The 16,115-nt window shown below is 36.6% G+C and overlaps 1 protein-coding gene across 1 annotated transcript; it reads right to left on the bottom strand.

Moving 5' to 3' along the window:
• Nucleotides 1-481: 481 nt before the first annotated feature.
• LOC566194 (intercellular adhesion molecule 2) lies at nt 482-8,758 on the bottom strand. Its single transcript, XM_087245240.1, has 5 exons — nt 8,490-8,758; nt 5,472-5,732; nt 5,044-5,367; nt 4,583-4,816; nt 482-853 (listed from the first exon to the last, which is right to left on the bottom strand). The coding sequence occupies exons 1-5, from the start codon at nt 8,545-8,547 to the stop codon at nt 738-740; spliced, it is 993 nt and encodes a 330-aa protein (XP_087101366.1). The 5' UTR covers nt 8,548-8,758; the 3' UTR covers nt 482-737.
• Between the last annotated feature and the right edge of the window lie 7,357 nt (nt 8,759-16,115).

Genomic DNA, 16,115 nt, shown 5'->3' with positions numbered 1-16,115 from the left:
TGAGTAGGTCATCCATTAGTGTAAATGACCATTTACTACAGAATACTGCCTAATAAACACAAACAATAATATAAAAATGTGAGAACATAATGGCTTTTAAAAATTTAAATCTTACAATATATCAGGCTTTTAGAATTTTAAGCACTTTTTGTTGATTTTAGATATTTGGATCACGAGTAAATGGAGCGATGGGCACTTTGTTGTAGGCCTTTTGATTACTAATCACTTGATCTGGCAGGTTGCATGTTAAAAGACTTGGTAGACTACCATTTCTGTCAAAGAGCAAGCAGTTGGGGGGCCAGTTGCCTGCAAACATCTGACTAAGAATCGAGCTTGTGAGCCCAGCCGTGCAGACGTAAATTGGCCACGCATGGACTCAATACGACAATTGGTCAACAATAAACAAATACCTGAAAGTATAGCGTGTCTGAAATAACTGAATATCCAAATGTATTAACTTTTGATGAATGTGACTCGTTACTAATCAGAAACAGTCAAAATTTAATGAGCGGTTAAAATTGGAGTCTAATTACGTTCGTAGCTGGAAACAAACAAACAAATAAATAAAATAAATAAATAAATAAGAAAATTATTTTCAGAAGAAAAGTCTTACACACAGTTAACCTAAGTAGACCGTTCATCGGATTCCATTGTTGAGCTGATAGAACGGAACTCATTCAAGTTTTTCAGGATCTCCACGAAGAGACGTTCCTGCATTGGGGTCATCTCTTGCAAGTTCATTGAACAGCATAGTTTTGACGACATTTAATCTTGAATACTACAAAAGAGATGACTGCCAACAGGACTGCCAACACGACAGCAGCTATAACAATAGCCCATATTGTGGTCCAGCCTGTGGGAGAAATGACATAGCTGGTTTTATCATCAGATGAATGCATCGACAGCTTCCTCAACAAAAGCAGGACTCTACTTGATTTATTACAAACAAAGAGCAGCGGTCGTCCTGGAACAGCCTGGCAGGAACATAACACCACTAGACGGATAATTACAGAAGACTATTGTTGAACTGTTCCTTATTTGCATTTGACTAAAGTGCTTGTTAAATAATTAAATGTGAATGTGAAGATTTTTTCGAAACAGCAAAAACAACCTGTAGATAAAGAATGAACTTTATAATGAATTAAAACTGAGATAAAAGATAATCAACTTGTATAACCATGCTAAAATAGTACAAACACATGCTAGCTTACGTACTCATTTTCAGGGTTTTTGTTAGGGATGCACGATAGCATTTTTTTTTTTAACCAATTCGATCCCGATATCAAACTTCTGAGTATCGATATCCGATCCCGATACTGTGCAGTTTTTTTTAAACATAATACGGTTTAGTTCTGGTGATAAACTCAAATAATATATCTTCTTTAGTAAAAAACAAACAAACCCATAGGCCTACTGACAGATGACACAATCTAACTAAAACCATGATGCTTGCTGTAAACTAGGCTACATTACTTGAGCGTTCGTTATGACGTTGATCTCTTGTGCTCCAGCTTATGTTTCCTTTTTTAATTTTTTTGTGATCTATAATAGGCTACCACTTTAATGACCCTATTGTTGGTAAAATAATCAGCTTTTAAACAAAGCCTGATATTTTCCTGCAGGTTTGACTCAAACTAAATTAAAAAGGCCAGTTTTACCTAATAAACATTCCCTTTTCTGTTAATGATCTTGCGCCCGTCAGATTCACTTTTACTAATTTAATCAATTAATTTGACCACTATGAGCCAGGCTATGCAAACTATTCACAGCACTGAAAGTATTCCTCTTGGAGGTATAAACTCAGTCAGAAGGATGAGAGAACAGAAATTCATTGTGAGAATAATCCTATAAAGCGGCGCACAGCGCGTCTGTGCAGTCGGTGTGTGAATGAAGAGCTTGATGCATCACTTAACAAGCGGATTGAGCCTTTTCGACATGCGAATGATTGAATGATTGACAGTCGTGGCGGCGGGAAGCGTTGAATTGAACATGAAGTTAACTACTTGAATTTTCATCTGTGCTTCACATTAAACTATAAAAAGGCTTCAGAAAATTTGGCATATAGCAGACATACATGACAACTTTCTAGTGCCTTATAATAGGCTACCTTCATGGTATTTAGATCGGTACCAGCTGGCCGATACCCAATCCAGTAAAAATATGCGTTATCAAACCGATATCAGATCCAAATATCGGGAATCGGTGCATCCTTAGTTTTTGTTCAAATTAAAAATAGATATATTTTTTAATTAATACAAGCCTATGTCGACATTTGTGAGATGAATTCATTTTTAAAAGTAGTGTTTCAGGGATAACATTTTATAGGCCAACCTATAAAATAGGCTTTCAGTTAAAAGCCTGAAATGACTTGTGTTAAAAAAGTCAGTTTCCACAAAGTGTCTAAATGGAATTGCAGATGTCGTTCTGTTACATTAGACATAATGATGCCAAAGGCCTCCAATTTACAAATAGGATCATAGAACCATTAGAAAGGTATGAGATTTGGTGTCATTGTGTTGATGCAACAGGAAGTTTTCAGCTTGTGTCAGCGTCTGAAGCATGTAAGAAATCAATGGAAATCTAGTGGCTGGCAGAGAAATCAGGTGACAAATTAATGCACGTCAACACTAAACATACAGAACGTTGCTTAAGTATGAAGATGCAATTTTAGAAGGTTTTAAAAAACCTAAAGTAAAGTGAAGTTGGAGCATGGCTAATGTGAGGTGGAAGCTTATTGAAGCACTTTGGAGCGATAACAGCAAAAGCACGACCCCATATTCGCTTACATCGGGTCCTGACAGAAAAGAATGATCTGATGATCTTAATGACCAACCAGGACTATATACAGTTGAAGTCAGAATTATTAGCCCCATTGAATTTTTACGCCCCTGTTATTTTTTTCCACGTTTTCTGTTTAACGGAGTGAAGATTTTTTTTAAACACATTTCTAAACATAATAGCTTTAATAATTTAACTCTAATAACTGATTTAAATTTATCTTTGCCAAAATGACAGTTAATAATATTGTACTATATATTTTTCAAGACACTTCTATACAGCTTAAAGGGACATTAAAAGGCTTAACTAGGTTATTAAGGTTAACTATGCAGGTTAGGGTAATTAGGCAAGTTATTGTATAACGATGGTTTGTTAAAAAAATAGCCTAAAGGGGCTAATAATTTTGTCCTTGAAAGTTTGTTTAAAAAATTAAAAACTGCTTTTATTCTAGTCGAAATAAAACAAATAAGACTTTCTCCAGAGGAAAAAAATATTAAAGGAAATACTGTGAAAATTTCTTTGCTCTGTTAAACATCATTTGGGAAATATTTAAAAAATAAAAAATAAATTCAAAGGGGGGCTAACAATTCTGACTTCAACTGTATGTGTAGGACAGGGACGTGCAGTCAGGGGAGGCAGTGCTTTACCTGTCATCATCCTCACCTGTCATTATGAGATAAGTACTAATGATAAAATAAATGTTTGTCCACTGATCTGTGCTATAAATGCAATTTCTGTATAATTCAACTGATTTCAATAAGTTTTATGATCGTTGCATTTCACGTATCTCCTGTTTAATTACAGCGTAGGAAGCGAGGTGAGGCAGCACCAAGCTCTGCCTCATGTCAGATAGGGTATATGCCGAGGCATGCTAATAGGACTTTTAATTTGCCAGTAACCTGGGTTAAGCGCTTCCGGTGAACTGTATACCAATGCAAAAACCGGCGCGTTTAAGGTCTGCTTTCTTTAAAAATCAGCAATCTCCACTAGCTGAGTGATATCCGATATAAAGTAAGTCTCAGATTGTACAAGAAGCACTGCATTAAATTACATTTTACCCCGCCATGTCTTTATAATATGAGCATTTCTTTTACCTCAGTATATTTAATGGAGCTTCTGTGCTAGCCTGCCGATTCTGACGGGGGCGTGCAAGTAAACGGCTTTTTGTCTTGTTTTACGCTTGAGCAACTAAATAAATGCTAAAGTTTATTTAACTGAATGTATTTTAATGACATTACAACATCAATGCTGTAAAAGGAACCGTATAAAATGGAAAAAAAGTTCACAATAACTGGTCACCGGAAGTTAATCAGTATGGGAAAAACACTAGCTCGCCATATACCCTATTGCACAATCTCTTGCAAACTGCCTTGAGCCCGCCCCTTTTGCTTACTCGGTGTATGCTGCTAATCTAAAGCTTTATTAAAATGTTATTATACATTGTGGAGATTTTTATTATATGTCCTTACTCACCATATAATAGGTCATGTATTTCAAGTATGTCTATCACTTATTTAGTGTAAGAATCTGACATACAGCCACACTGAAAAGACAAGAGGTGAGGCTCTGAGTAGCTCTGCCTTACTAAAGAGGGCACGCGTGAGCTCAGTTATTCAGTGGTTGCTTTTCTTCTACTCAGTAAAGTCCAATAGGAGTCAGTTATTTTATGTTTTGCTCAGACTGACTGCAAAAATCGTGGATATCAGCTCAAAAACTTCTCAAAATCTTTCAATCAAACGTGAATAAACAATGAACGACAAATGCTGGAGCTAAAGGAATTAGTGTTAATTCAATCAAAGCTGACCTGCAGAACTGACGATGAACTCTTTGCTGTCGGCTCCCAGATCGTTTGTGGCGGTGCAGGTGTAGTTTCCTGGACTGAGTGTGGAAGACTGGATCACTGAGGAGCTGATCTTCTCTGTCAGATGCTCTGAGTGCCATGTGTACACAGCAGCCGGGTTTGCCTTCACTGTACAGTTTAGATAGACAGTATCGCTCTGACTGATGTACTCTGCTGAACTGGAGTGTTTTGGTTTATCTGAGGAGGACAGAGGAACATTTCTCAGCACTACAGCAAAGACATGATGAGCAGCTGCTATCAATACATCAATGAAATTACGGTGTAACTGATAATTTTTTAATCTATTAATTAAACCCATTGTGCACTATATGAATCAAATTGTTTATTGTCAATGTGTTACTCATACTCGATAACTCATAATGGATCTAAATCAAATTTGCAAGTTTAGCAGTATATAAGCTTACAGTGAACTTCAATGCTGAGAGGTGTTGATGTGTTTTTGGGATGAGGTTGAGGTCCTTCTTCTCCCAGGTTCAGCTCTGTTTCACATCTGTACTGAGTTCCATCATCAGCTCTGTCTGGATGGATCATGAGTTTAGATGTTTTACTGACTGGTCTCTTGATTGTGTCAGAAAAGCTGGTTTGATTCACCAGAGTTTCTCCTTTGTACCAGTTGACAGTGAGATTCTGAGCAGGAGCAACGTTGTGAATGTCACACTGGAGCTCATACTGGTTTCCCTCCATCATTATTTGATTCACAGTGCTGATGGAAACACTGTCTGGAGTCTCTGTGGAGGAAGATTCACACACTCTGATACCTGCAGTCATCAGCCTACATTTATTAGAGATTTCTGAGAATGAAAAGGCAGATAATAATAAGAGAGGAACTCACTGTAAATAGTGACTGGGAGAGCTACTTCACACTGTTTGCCATAGTTTATGTAGCAGTATGGTGGCTGTATCTCCCAGTATGTCAGCTGTGACACTCTCCATGTGATCAGATTAGCTTTGGACAGGGGCACTCCTCCCACAGTGGATTCCCATCCCATCCCATCATGTGTGACAGAAGTGCTGCAGTCAGCTGAAGCTGAACTATTAAACCTCACAACAAGTTTTGTTGGCATGATCTTAAGAGGACATTCAGCATTTATACCTGTTGAACACATTTTAGAACACAGAATAATGCACACTGGATCCTGACATACTAAAAAAAAGATAATGCAGTCTGATGTTAGGACTTGTCTTGATTGTTGAAAAAATGTTTGCTCTGTATTGAAAATTGAAATTGAAATTTAATTGAGTTTACTGACCAACTGCATGCAAGATAAAATGTTTTTAGCTTTTGTAGAAGACTGAGTCTTTAGTAGTTTGTTTGTTTAATAACAAAAGATGTTTATCTATTCTCATTCAACTTAAAGCACATTCCTCATGAACACATTTGAAAACCTTTCTAAAAACAATACACAATACATTTTTTTTACAATGCCTTTATTCTTACCCAATTAATATGCACCTGGGCACACTTACATCATAGATGATGCGCTGTTAGTCGTTAAAGGTTCAGGACACACTGGAGAACTTTGTTTTATATATTAACAGATGTGTGTGTGTTGAGCATCAGTTAAGACAATGTTAGCACCTGTCAGCTTTAATTGTGGGAAAAACTGGATAATTTTGAGCTTTTGTCAGCTAATTTCAGCTTCCGGGTTTAAAATGATTTTTGGGGCGGGATCAAAATCGGCGACGTAGCGCAGAACTGCAAGTGCAATGATGACGCGTCGGTTTCTCATTATTATTCATAGCGGAGTTTTCTTATCCTATGAGAAGAGCCGGCTGCTTAATTATTCATGAGACCTGCCAGAGTCAAGCCCGAGCTGTGAGACACGGACCCAAGCACACAGTTTTTAGCCGTTCATGAAGGCTCATATGCGTTTGTTTCCATGATCCACAGGGTTTGTTGCATGTTTTCCCCCGCGATCTTGTCAGGGCCGATCATACAGCAAAGCTGTGTGTGTGCTGCTAGCATTTTTGTCGAGGGGAGCAGCACGAGAATTAGAGAATGGCGGACGCTGTCTTTTATCAGGAGTTCGTTCACATTCAGACACATCACCGTGCTGCTGTGTTTGCCTAAATCCTCCAGATTACCAGCAGGGCTAACAGTTAAAATAGACAGGTCAGGAGACCTGCTGCACTGAGTCTGCTGGATACGGGGATTGAGGGAAAAGTCCTCATTTATAGGGTTTACATGAACACACTTATCTTTATAATGATATAAATTGTGGTTATGTGGTTATGTGCCTCAATTTAATTTAATTGTATTTTTACTTGGCTTGTTAGCTGTAATGAATAAACTTTTCAAACAAAGTTCTTAAATGTTACAGCAGCCCAAAAAAAAATTATATTAAGAGGTTCAGGGCTAAGAGCCTAACTAAAGCAAACACTTTTCTCAATGAGGGTGACTTTAGTCTATGTGGTCCACTTATGTTTTAAGATAACTGGGCTACATTTTCTATACCTTCTCTGCGCCACTATAGGCTAACGGCTGCATTAGCCAGAGTTTACGGTGCCGAATATTTGCCAAAAGTGGTCCACATATGTTTTAAAATAACTGGGCCACATTCACCATATTTTCTCTGGGCCACATTAGGCTCACAGCCAGATTAGCCAGAGTTTACTCTGCCAAATATTTGCCAAAAGTGGCACACGTACAGTTGAAGTCAGAATTATTAGCCCCCCTCTTCATTTTTTTTTCTTTTTTTAAATATTTCACAATTGATGTTTAACAGGGCAAGGACATTTTTTTACAGCATGTCTGATAATATTTTTTCGTCTGGAGAAAGTCTTATTTGTTTTGTTTTCAGCTAGAATAAAAGCATTTTTAATTCTAATTTTAAAACACATTTGAGGGTAAGAATTATAAAATGATTAGCCCTTTTAAGCTAATTTTTTTTGATAGCCTAATTACCCTAACCTGCCTAATTAACCTAGTTAAGCCTTTAAAATGTCACTTTAAGCTGTATAGAAGTGTCTTAAAAATATCTACTAAAATATTATATACTATCATCATGGCAAAGATAACATAAATTAGTTATTAGAGATGAGTAATTAAAACTATTATATTTAGAAATGTGTCAAAAATCTTCTCATTGTTAAACAGAAATTAGGTAAAAAAAAAAAAAAAAACAGGTGGTCTAATAATTCAGGGGGACTAATTATTCTGACTTCAACTATATGTCTTAACATAACTGGGTCATATTTGTACACGTGTGAGCCACTTTAGGATTAGACCCAGATTACACTTGAGTGACTATGCTGCATTTTAGTCAACTGTGGCCCACATTTGTCCTCCATCATTTGGGCCAAATTGATCATTTTCCACATGGGCCACATAAGGCTCACATTTAGATTGCATTTTCCCATTAGTGCCAAATCTTTGCCTTAAATGGCCCATTTATGAATTTGAATATTTGTCCACCTTTTGCCATTGGTGGGCCACTTCAGGCTCACATCCTTTTTTTCTGGGTCAAAAGAATACCATCAGTGCTGCATAACTGCCTAAAGTGGCCCACATATGCTATCTGGACAGTAATGTGTGTCTTTAACTAGTTATCTGAAAGGGCAAGAGTAAACATATTGGAACACATTTGTAGAAATATCAACATTAGACTCTTTACAATAAGTGTTACAGTGTTGTCCTAGCTGTAACTGCATAGACATACAGATCCAAAAAACAAATGCACTGCACTGGCCGATACACGTGCTCAGTAGCCTATTCATAGGGCACAGCAATGAATTAGCTTTCGAACTCAAATGACAGCATTTTAATATATCACTTAAAGCAGTTTAAGGCGAGCAATGCTTTCGCTACGTAGCCATATGTAGAATAAAAGGGATTTAAGTCAATACAAACCTTTGACAGTCACAAGCAGCGATGCCGCACAGAAAAGTCCCAAGAAACACTGACGCATGTTGTAAGTGTTCAAGAACCTGAAGGGATAAATAAACACTAGTCAATGTATCGACAGACCGTTTAGACGCAGCTCCAAAAATATGGTTTTCCCATAGGGGTTTCCTCAGTCAGAAGCGCCTATAGAAAGGAAATCATTTAGGCATTTCACGGCGAAGGGGAAAGATTCGCCGGTGTGGTGTGTTGACAAGACCCTCGCTTGTCACAATGACGCCACCTCACTTTTGGGCGTGGTTATCACTCTGCTGCGTGATTGTTTATTCAAAAATGTTTATTTGCTCGCCCTAAACGCACGTGGTTTACATATGTGTGTCAAACACAGGCTACATGTGCGAGAACCGTACACGTTATGAAAACGTATTTTTTTTCTCTGTATTGCCATATTAATATATTATTAACCACAAAGCCTACTATTATTATTATATCGATCACGTGGCCTACATCAATCAGTTCGTGTATAGGTGGAACTATTTTTATATTTTTATTTATATTTTATTTTTCTGTCGGCATCAATTTTATATAATATTTGTTATTACATTTAGTTATTTCATATTTATATTATAAATAATATACATTTCATACATTAATTTAAATTATAGCTTAATACTGTAGAAATTATTTGGCCGTAAATACAGCAGGGTCACCAAGTGTAAATGTTTTTCTCCAAATACTCTTTTTTAATTCCCTAAAACCACTGTAATGTTCATATTCACTGGTGTTTAATCTCCTCAGCTTTCTATTGTAGCCATTTTTGACGTAAAACAGCGACAGTAACAGGAATAAGCTGATTATCAAGGAAAGTACATGAATAGTTCAGATGCTTAAACCTCTGTCATCTGAATTTCTTTTTGTCAATTAGTACGTTATTTTCCTTGCCTTTAATCTGAATTAAGTGAACATAAATAAAAAAAAGTCTCAAAAAATTAAAAAGTTTAATTTTAGAAGAAAATTTCAGATGGCACTTTTTTCAGATGGTTATTGCTCTTCATATTTTTGCAACCACTTATTAATTCAGTTTATTTCCTAAATAATGGATTTATTTTAATTTTGATGCTGCCAAGAATATACATTTATATTGTCTGTTATATGTAAATGTTCAGAGTAAAATACTTTATCAAATCTTCTCATATTAGGGGCACTTCATCTATAAATGCAATCAGTTCCATCATTTATTATTTACTGATCCATTAAAGTTTTATTTAGGTTCTTGTTTGGATAAATTAAGATGCTGTCCAACTACTGGGTGGTTTTAATTTGATATCTGTACTACCTTTGAATTAATAAGTTACATATAGGGTTGTCATGGTGGCTCTGGTGGGGCAGGCATTGAATCCCCAAAGTTACATAATGACTTATGAAAAATATAATGGTTTCCTCTGCGTGCTCCGGTTTTCCCAGTCCAAAGACATGTAGTACAGGTGAATTGGGCAATCTAAACTGTCCATAGTTTATGTGTGTGAATGAGTGTGTATGGATGTTTCCTAGCGATGGGTTGCAGCTGGAAAGGCATCCACTGCGTAAAAACATATGCTGGATAAATTGGTGGTTCATTCCGCTGTGGTGTACCCTGATTAATAAAAGGACTAAGCTGAAAAGAAAGAGATTAAAATTAAGAGAGAGTCTATCACTTTCATTTTTTGAGATACTTTAATAGGAATAGTGCAAATAAATTTATCTTGACAAATTTTGTAAAGCAAATAATTCACATTTATGTAAATGAAGGCATAATCCTGATGCATTAGAAAACAATTTAGATAATTTACTGATTTGACACTGGCAGTGTCATCAGCTTTGAGTGATTAAAAAGCATCTATCTTTAGCTTCTAAAGATCTCGCCTTGAAATGAAATGGCAAAATGTAAAAGTAACATTAAGAAAAAGGTGAGTTGACACTGGGCAAACGTGCCTTATGCCTCTATTTAAACAATTTTTTTTTAGTAAAGCCTTGACTTGATTTCACGGAACTATTTCCATTAGCACCTTTTTATTGCATTGGATACCTGTAGAGCCAAACCCAACACTAATTACGCAATGAAAAAATATAAGGATGCTCGAAAGTGTCTAAGGCTTTAAAAAAAGTCTAAAATCAAAATAAAACTGTCATCTTTAATGAGTTTATTGTAATAAATTAGGTCAAAGACTAGTCTAATATTGTTAAATATAAGTCTCTCACCCATAAAACAGATTGATTTTCATTTATTATTGAATCAAGCACTGATTTGAATCTTTGGCCAAAAATCAGGGTAGACATTGTTCAATAAACCAGGGGTTCTCAAAGTGGGGGTCGGGACCCCTCGAGGGGTCGCGGGACAATGAAGGGGGGTCGCCTGGTGATTTAAAAAAATCTATTTATTATTATTAAATCATATAAGAATGACCATATTTTATCAATAACCTACAGAAGAGAAAAAATATAGTCGTTTATAATTACTATATAGTTACTATAGTAGCTTATAGTTACTAGTTCTATTGGATTGCGACCCCAGTGGTAAATACATTATATTAAAGACACAGCCATAGCGTCAGATGCAGCAGATTGATTTTATAACACCAGGTTAAAGTATCTGGCCCATTTACAGCACTGACATTAAACAAAGAATATACCTGGGTGTATTGGTGTATGTGTGACATTGCATGTAAGGTTTCTGTATTCATAACCAGGATATTGGGGGTCGCGAGTCACTGGCATCGTCATATTGGGTGTCGCAGGCTGAAAAGTTTGGGAAGCCCTGCAATAAACGAATAGGTCTCCAATTATCTAAAAGTAATGAATCTTTCTTAGGGGATTAAACTAATTACTCCTTGAGTGAAAGTTGGAGGTAGTGAAGAGCAATTAAAGCTACACAGTGTCCGCAGGGTCTTAAAAAGTTTTCAATTTCAAAAACATATCTTATACTGTATAATTTTAAACAGGTTTTAATTTTCCTTTGTTTATGTAAATATAATCGATCCAAAACACATCCAATCACCAACAACACTCTCAATAAAACTTTAAGCAAAACAACTCATCATAACTAATATTATAACTGTAGTCTGTTGGGCAAACATTTAGTTTTTAAAGAGTTTTTTAAGTTATGTTGAACAAAAATCTACGTATAAAACTAAGGTCTGCTTGTTTTGACACATTATTTTAAAAATGTGGCTAAGAATTGACTTTGTTTTTCTGCTGGACCATTAAAAAATCCTTAGTGTCTAAGCCCTATACAAGTCTGAAATTTCATTCTCCTTGGTCTTAAAAAGATAAGAGTCTTAAAGAGTCTTAAATATGATTTGGTGAAACCTGCAGAAACCCTGAAGCGATCACAGTAATCATGAGTCAAGACAGAAAAATGTGTGTGAAATTTAGAGGTGATTCCCTCACTACCTGGTGATTTATTAAGTTTTAAGTGTTCAACAGCTTCTTTGATCTCATTAGTGGAAACTGGAGATTTGCAAAACATTTGATCTTCTTGACTTTTTTTATATTGTAGAATTGTTCACAGAAGGCTGAGATGTTTTTCGTTTCACAAGCTTTACATTTAGCAAGTTAGTGCATTTACTCTGGCAAGTTCAACCCCATATCGGCAAAAAGATGAGACAGTAAGGTAAATGAAAATAAAAAATTCATTGCAGACAATATGAGCACAAAATAATTCACGGTTTGTCTGGTCAACTTTATTTTTATTAGTAAATATCCATCCTTTCCTGTCATTCAGACCTGCAACACATTTCAAAATAGTCGGGGACAGGAGCAATTTATAATGAGTAATCAGGTAAATTGGTTAAATAATGATTTAAAATGAACAGGTGATGTCAACAGGTGATTGTAATTATGGTACAAAAGGAGCATCCAAGAAAGGTCTAGTCCTTTAGGAGCAAAGATGGGCTGAGGATCGCCAGTTTGCCAACAAATACACAAGAAAACTGTTGAAATGTTTATAAACAATGTTCCTCAAAGAAACTGTAGGGATAGTTTACAGTTTGACCCAAAGAATGACCAGTCTGGTAGATGAAGAAGAGCCGGAGTCAGAGATTTAAATAAATAAATCAAGTTAACTGAAGATAGTTTGCAGTCACATCAACAGAAGCCAGCTTCAACACTCACAATGAGTTCCTAGGCAGCTCTGCTTACAATCACCAATCAATAACAATTATACTCTCACATAACGTCATTAACTGCGTCATACATATAGGTGTTCTAACCTGATTGATTAAAACGCAGATAGACTAGGAACATTTCCACGTGGGGTTTGTGCGTACAATTCTGAACATTATCTTAAGCATAAACGTCAGACATCCCTTAGACTGATTAGAGCTGACTCCAGACCTGTGAACCGGATCAACAATCAAATAGAACACACACACTTAAAGTATAATCTGTTTCTTATCCAAGGCTGAGTGTACTGTCACCCGTCTTTATCGAAATTGGTTAAAAACTGGTATAATCTACATTCAGGCAGTTATATTCTTACTATACAAAGTCTATCTTGAATAAAAGTAGAATCACTTTAAAAGATTTAACCGTAAAAATAGCAAAATCACTTTAGACATTTTAGATAGTAATAACTACTAGAAATAACAATAGAAACAGTTGCTTCCAGTCCTCAGCCCTCAGCTCCACTCAACGTCTCCGTGACCTCTGACCTAGTTTGGTGGCTTCTGAAAATAGTTATAAAGAGACAGGCAAATGCACTGAACATTCTTATATTAAGCAATGTGTTAACTTATTCATTAATCAAAATCAATTCAAAGTTAAATACTCATTCAAATGATCAAATAATTATTTTTAATAAAAAAATTATGAGAAACAAGATGATGAGAAAAGGATAAACGTTGGTCCATGATGAGACGGATTGTAAAGCAGAAATCCGAATCCTTCAAAAGATTGGGGGACATTTGGATATCTCACCTTCAACAGTGCATAACAATTAAAAGAATCAAGGAATCTGGAAAAATTTCAAACTTTGATCTCCATTCTTGGTGAGGCAGTGGCGCAGTAGGTAGTGCTGTCCCCTCACAGCAAGAAGGTCGCTGGGTCGCTGGTTCGAACCTCTGCTCAGTTGGCGTTTCTGTGTGGAGTTTGCATGTTCTCCCTGCCTTCGCGTGGGTTTCCACTGCGTGCTCCGGTTTCCCCCACAGTCCAAAGACGTGGTACAGGTGAATTGAGTAAGCTAAATTGCCCATAGTGTATGAGTGTGTGTGTGGATGTTTCCCAGAGATGGGTTGCGGCTGGAAGGGCATCCGCTGCATAAAAAAAACTTGCTGGATAAGTTGGCAGTTCATTCCACTGTGGCAACCCCGGATTAATAAAGGGACTAAGCCGACAAGAAAATGAATTAATGAATGAATCTCCGATCTTTTAGGCGGCACTGCATCAAGAGTCGTCATTCATCTCTAAGCCATATCACCACATGGGCTTTGTCAAGTACCACAATACGTAGCTACATCCACAAATGCCAGTGAAAACTGTACTGTGTCAAAAGGAAGCCCTATGTTAACAGTGTCCAGAGGTGACATTGACTTCCGGCCTTAAAAGGCAACTTGCACTTCTGTGATGGCAGCATTGAAAAGTACATGAGAGATTTTGGAGCCCAATATGCGGCCTTTCCAGAGACGCCCATGCATATTTCAACAAGATAATGCAAAACCTGGCTGTAGAGGAAGAGGATGTGCAGTAGGTACCTGACTGGCCTGTCTGCAGTCCTGAACTGTCTCCAATAGAGAATGTGTTGCACATTTTAAAGAGCCAAATGCAACAACGAGGACCCCATACTGTTGCCCACCTTAAGACTTGTTTGCAGGAAGAATAAGACATAAGTACACCTGAAAGATTTCATCCCTTGGTGTCTTCAGTCCCTAAACGCTTTACTGTTCCAACATTTTTTGAAATGTGTTGCAAGAACCAAAATTGGAACCCGTGTATATTTGGTCAGCTTTTTATTCAGCATTTGCCAAAAAAAAAAACCAAACTAAAAAAATCATGATGAACACATGAAAAAATGTTTGTTGCATTGTCTGCAGTGAAATATAAGTTAAAGTAAAGTTGGAAATCACTTTCCTTTCACTTTTCGATACTGTTCCAGCTTTTTTCTTATTTGGAGTTGTACTTAAACCTGTGTGTTTCTTCCATATGTTTATTTGCTTGAGAGTCCTGGCGAGCCGCATCAGAGCTCTTCCCTGTAGATCAGTCACTATGGAAACTATGGCACTCTCTGCACACATTTTTGGCAGTGCAGTCATACAGGTCACGGTTGAACAGACACACAAAACACACATAAAACTGTTCATCGCTTCTCTGGGTTTCTCAGAAGACTCTTCATGTAGTTCACAACAATGTATTCCCCTTTGAGTGAATAATATCATTTGGGCAATACAGATGATCTCATTTAGTGGAAATTGAGCAAGCAGTATTGACTCTGAAGGGAAATGACTAACAGAGCTGATACTTTACCCAGACAAAAGCATTCTGATGAGCAAGTCATGTCTTGTGGTCTGCTAGTAGAACAGTATTAGTCTGTTACTCATTTCAGAAGAGGAACTCTAATTGTCAGTTATAATCAGTAATAGATACAAAAACAAATTTAAAAAAGAGACATTTGAGGCAGGAGTTAAATGAAAAACAAATGTTTTAATGAAATAGCACAACAAAGAGACACAACAAACATGACAAGGCAATATATATACAGGAAGACACAGACATTGCAAACATTTCAGAAAACATATTCAGACATGATAAAGTAGTCAGAGTACAAAACACATTGATAGTACTTTACAGTTTTAACTCAACACACACAGTTTTGTGTACCAACACAGTTTAGTGTAGTTCTTTGGTTTATCTATGAAAGTGATGCTCCGATCAATCAGCGGATAACTGATTATTTTTTGGCTTAAGTGTCACTAAAAATAACCGACCTCACAAAGTTGATGGTTTTAAAGTTAATTTTCTTAAAAATAGATGCCACGTTAATAAGCAGAAATGCAAGCTAAATACACCACAAGATGTCAGAAATGCTCCTGCACACTTAAAGGGATAGTTCACCCAAAAATGTGAATTCTGCCACTCTTGTTCTAAACCAGTTTGAGATTTTTAAAAATTTTCCTTTGCATTAGTACCTTATTTATCAGGGATAGCCGCAGCGGAATAAACCGCCAACTATTACCGCATATGTTTTATGCAGTGGATGCCCTTCCAGCCGCAACCCAGTACTGGAAAACACCCATACACTCTCATATTTACACACACACATACACTATGACCAATTTAGCTTATTCAATTCACCTATAGCGCATGTCTTTGGACTGTGGGGAAACTGGAGCACCTAGAGTAAACCCATGCTTACACAGAGAGAACATGCAAACTGCACACAGAAATGCCAATCAGTCCAACTGTGTATCAAACCAGTAACCTCCTTGCTGTGAGGTGAAAATATATGGAAAAATGTTGAAAACCTGTAACCATTGGCATCCAGTAGAAAAATAAATATTATGGATGTCAATGGTTACAGGTTTTGAACGCACTTCATAATGTCTTTTTTGTGTTCAACAGAAGGGGAGTAAGTAAATGATGATAGATTTATTTATTTATTTTTTT

Source organism: Danio rerio, chromosome 3, assembly GCF_052040795.2.
Source record: "Danio rerio strain M-AB ecotype USA chromosome 3, GRCz13ab, whole genome shotgun sequence".
NCBI lineage: Eukaryota > Metazoa > Chordata > Actinopteri > Cypriniformes > Danionidae > Danio > Danio rerio.
The sequence above is the reverse complement of the archived record's forward strand: the minus strand, read 5'-3'. Positions and strand labels throughout refer to the sequence as shown.

What these genes read in the sequence shown, in the direction of transcription:
- LOC566194 (XM_087245240.1), bottom strand. Translation starts at nt 8,547, where the DNA reads ATGCGTCAGTGTTTCTTGGGACTTTTCTGTGCGGCATCGCTGCTTGTG. An exon ending in TCTCAGCATTGAAGTTCACT is followed by an intron (nt 4,817 to 5,043) that starts GTAAGCTTATAT and finishes TGTCCTCCTCAG; the next exon opens with ATAAACCAAAACACTCCAGT. An exon ending in GTTCATCGTCAGTTCTGCAG is followed by an intron (nt 854 to 4,582) that starts GTCAGCTTTGAT and finishes TTTCTCCCACAG; the next exon opens with GCTGGACCACAATATGGGCT.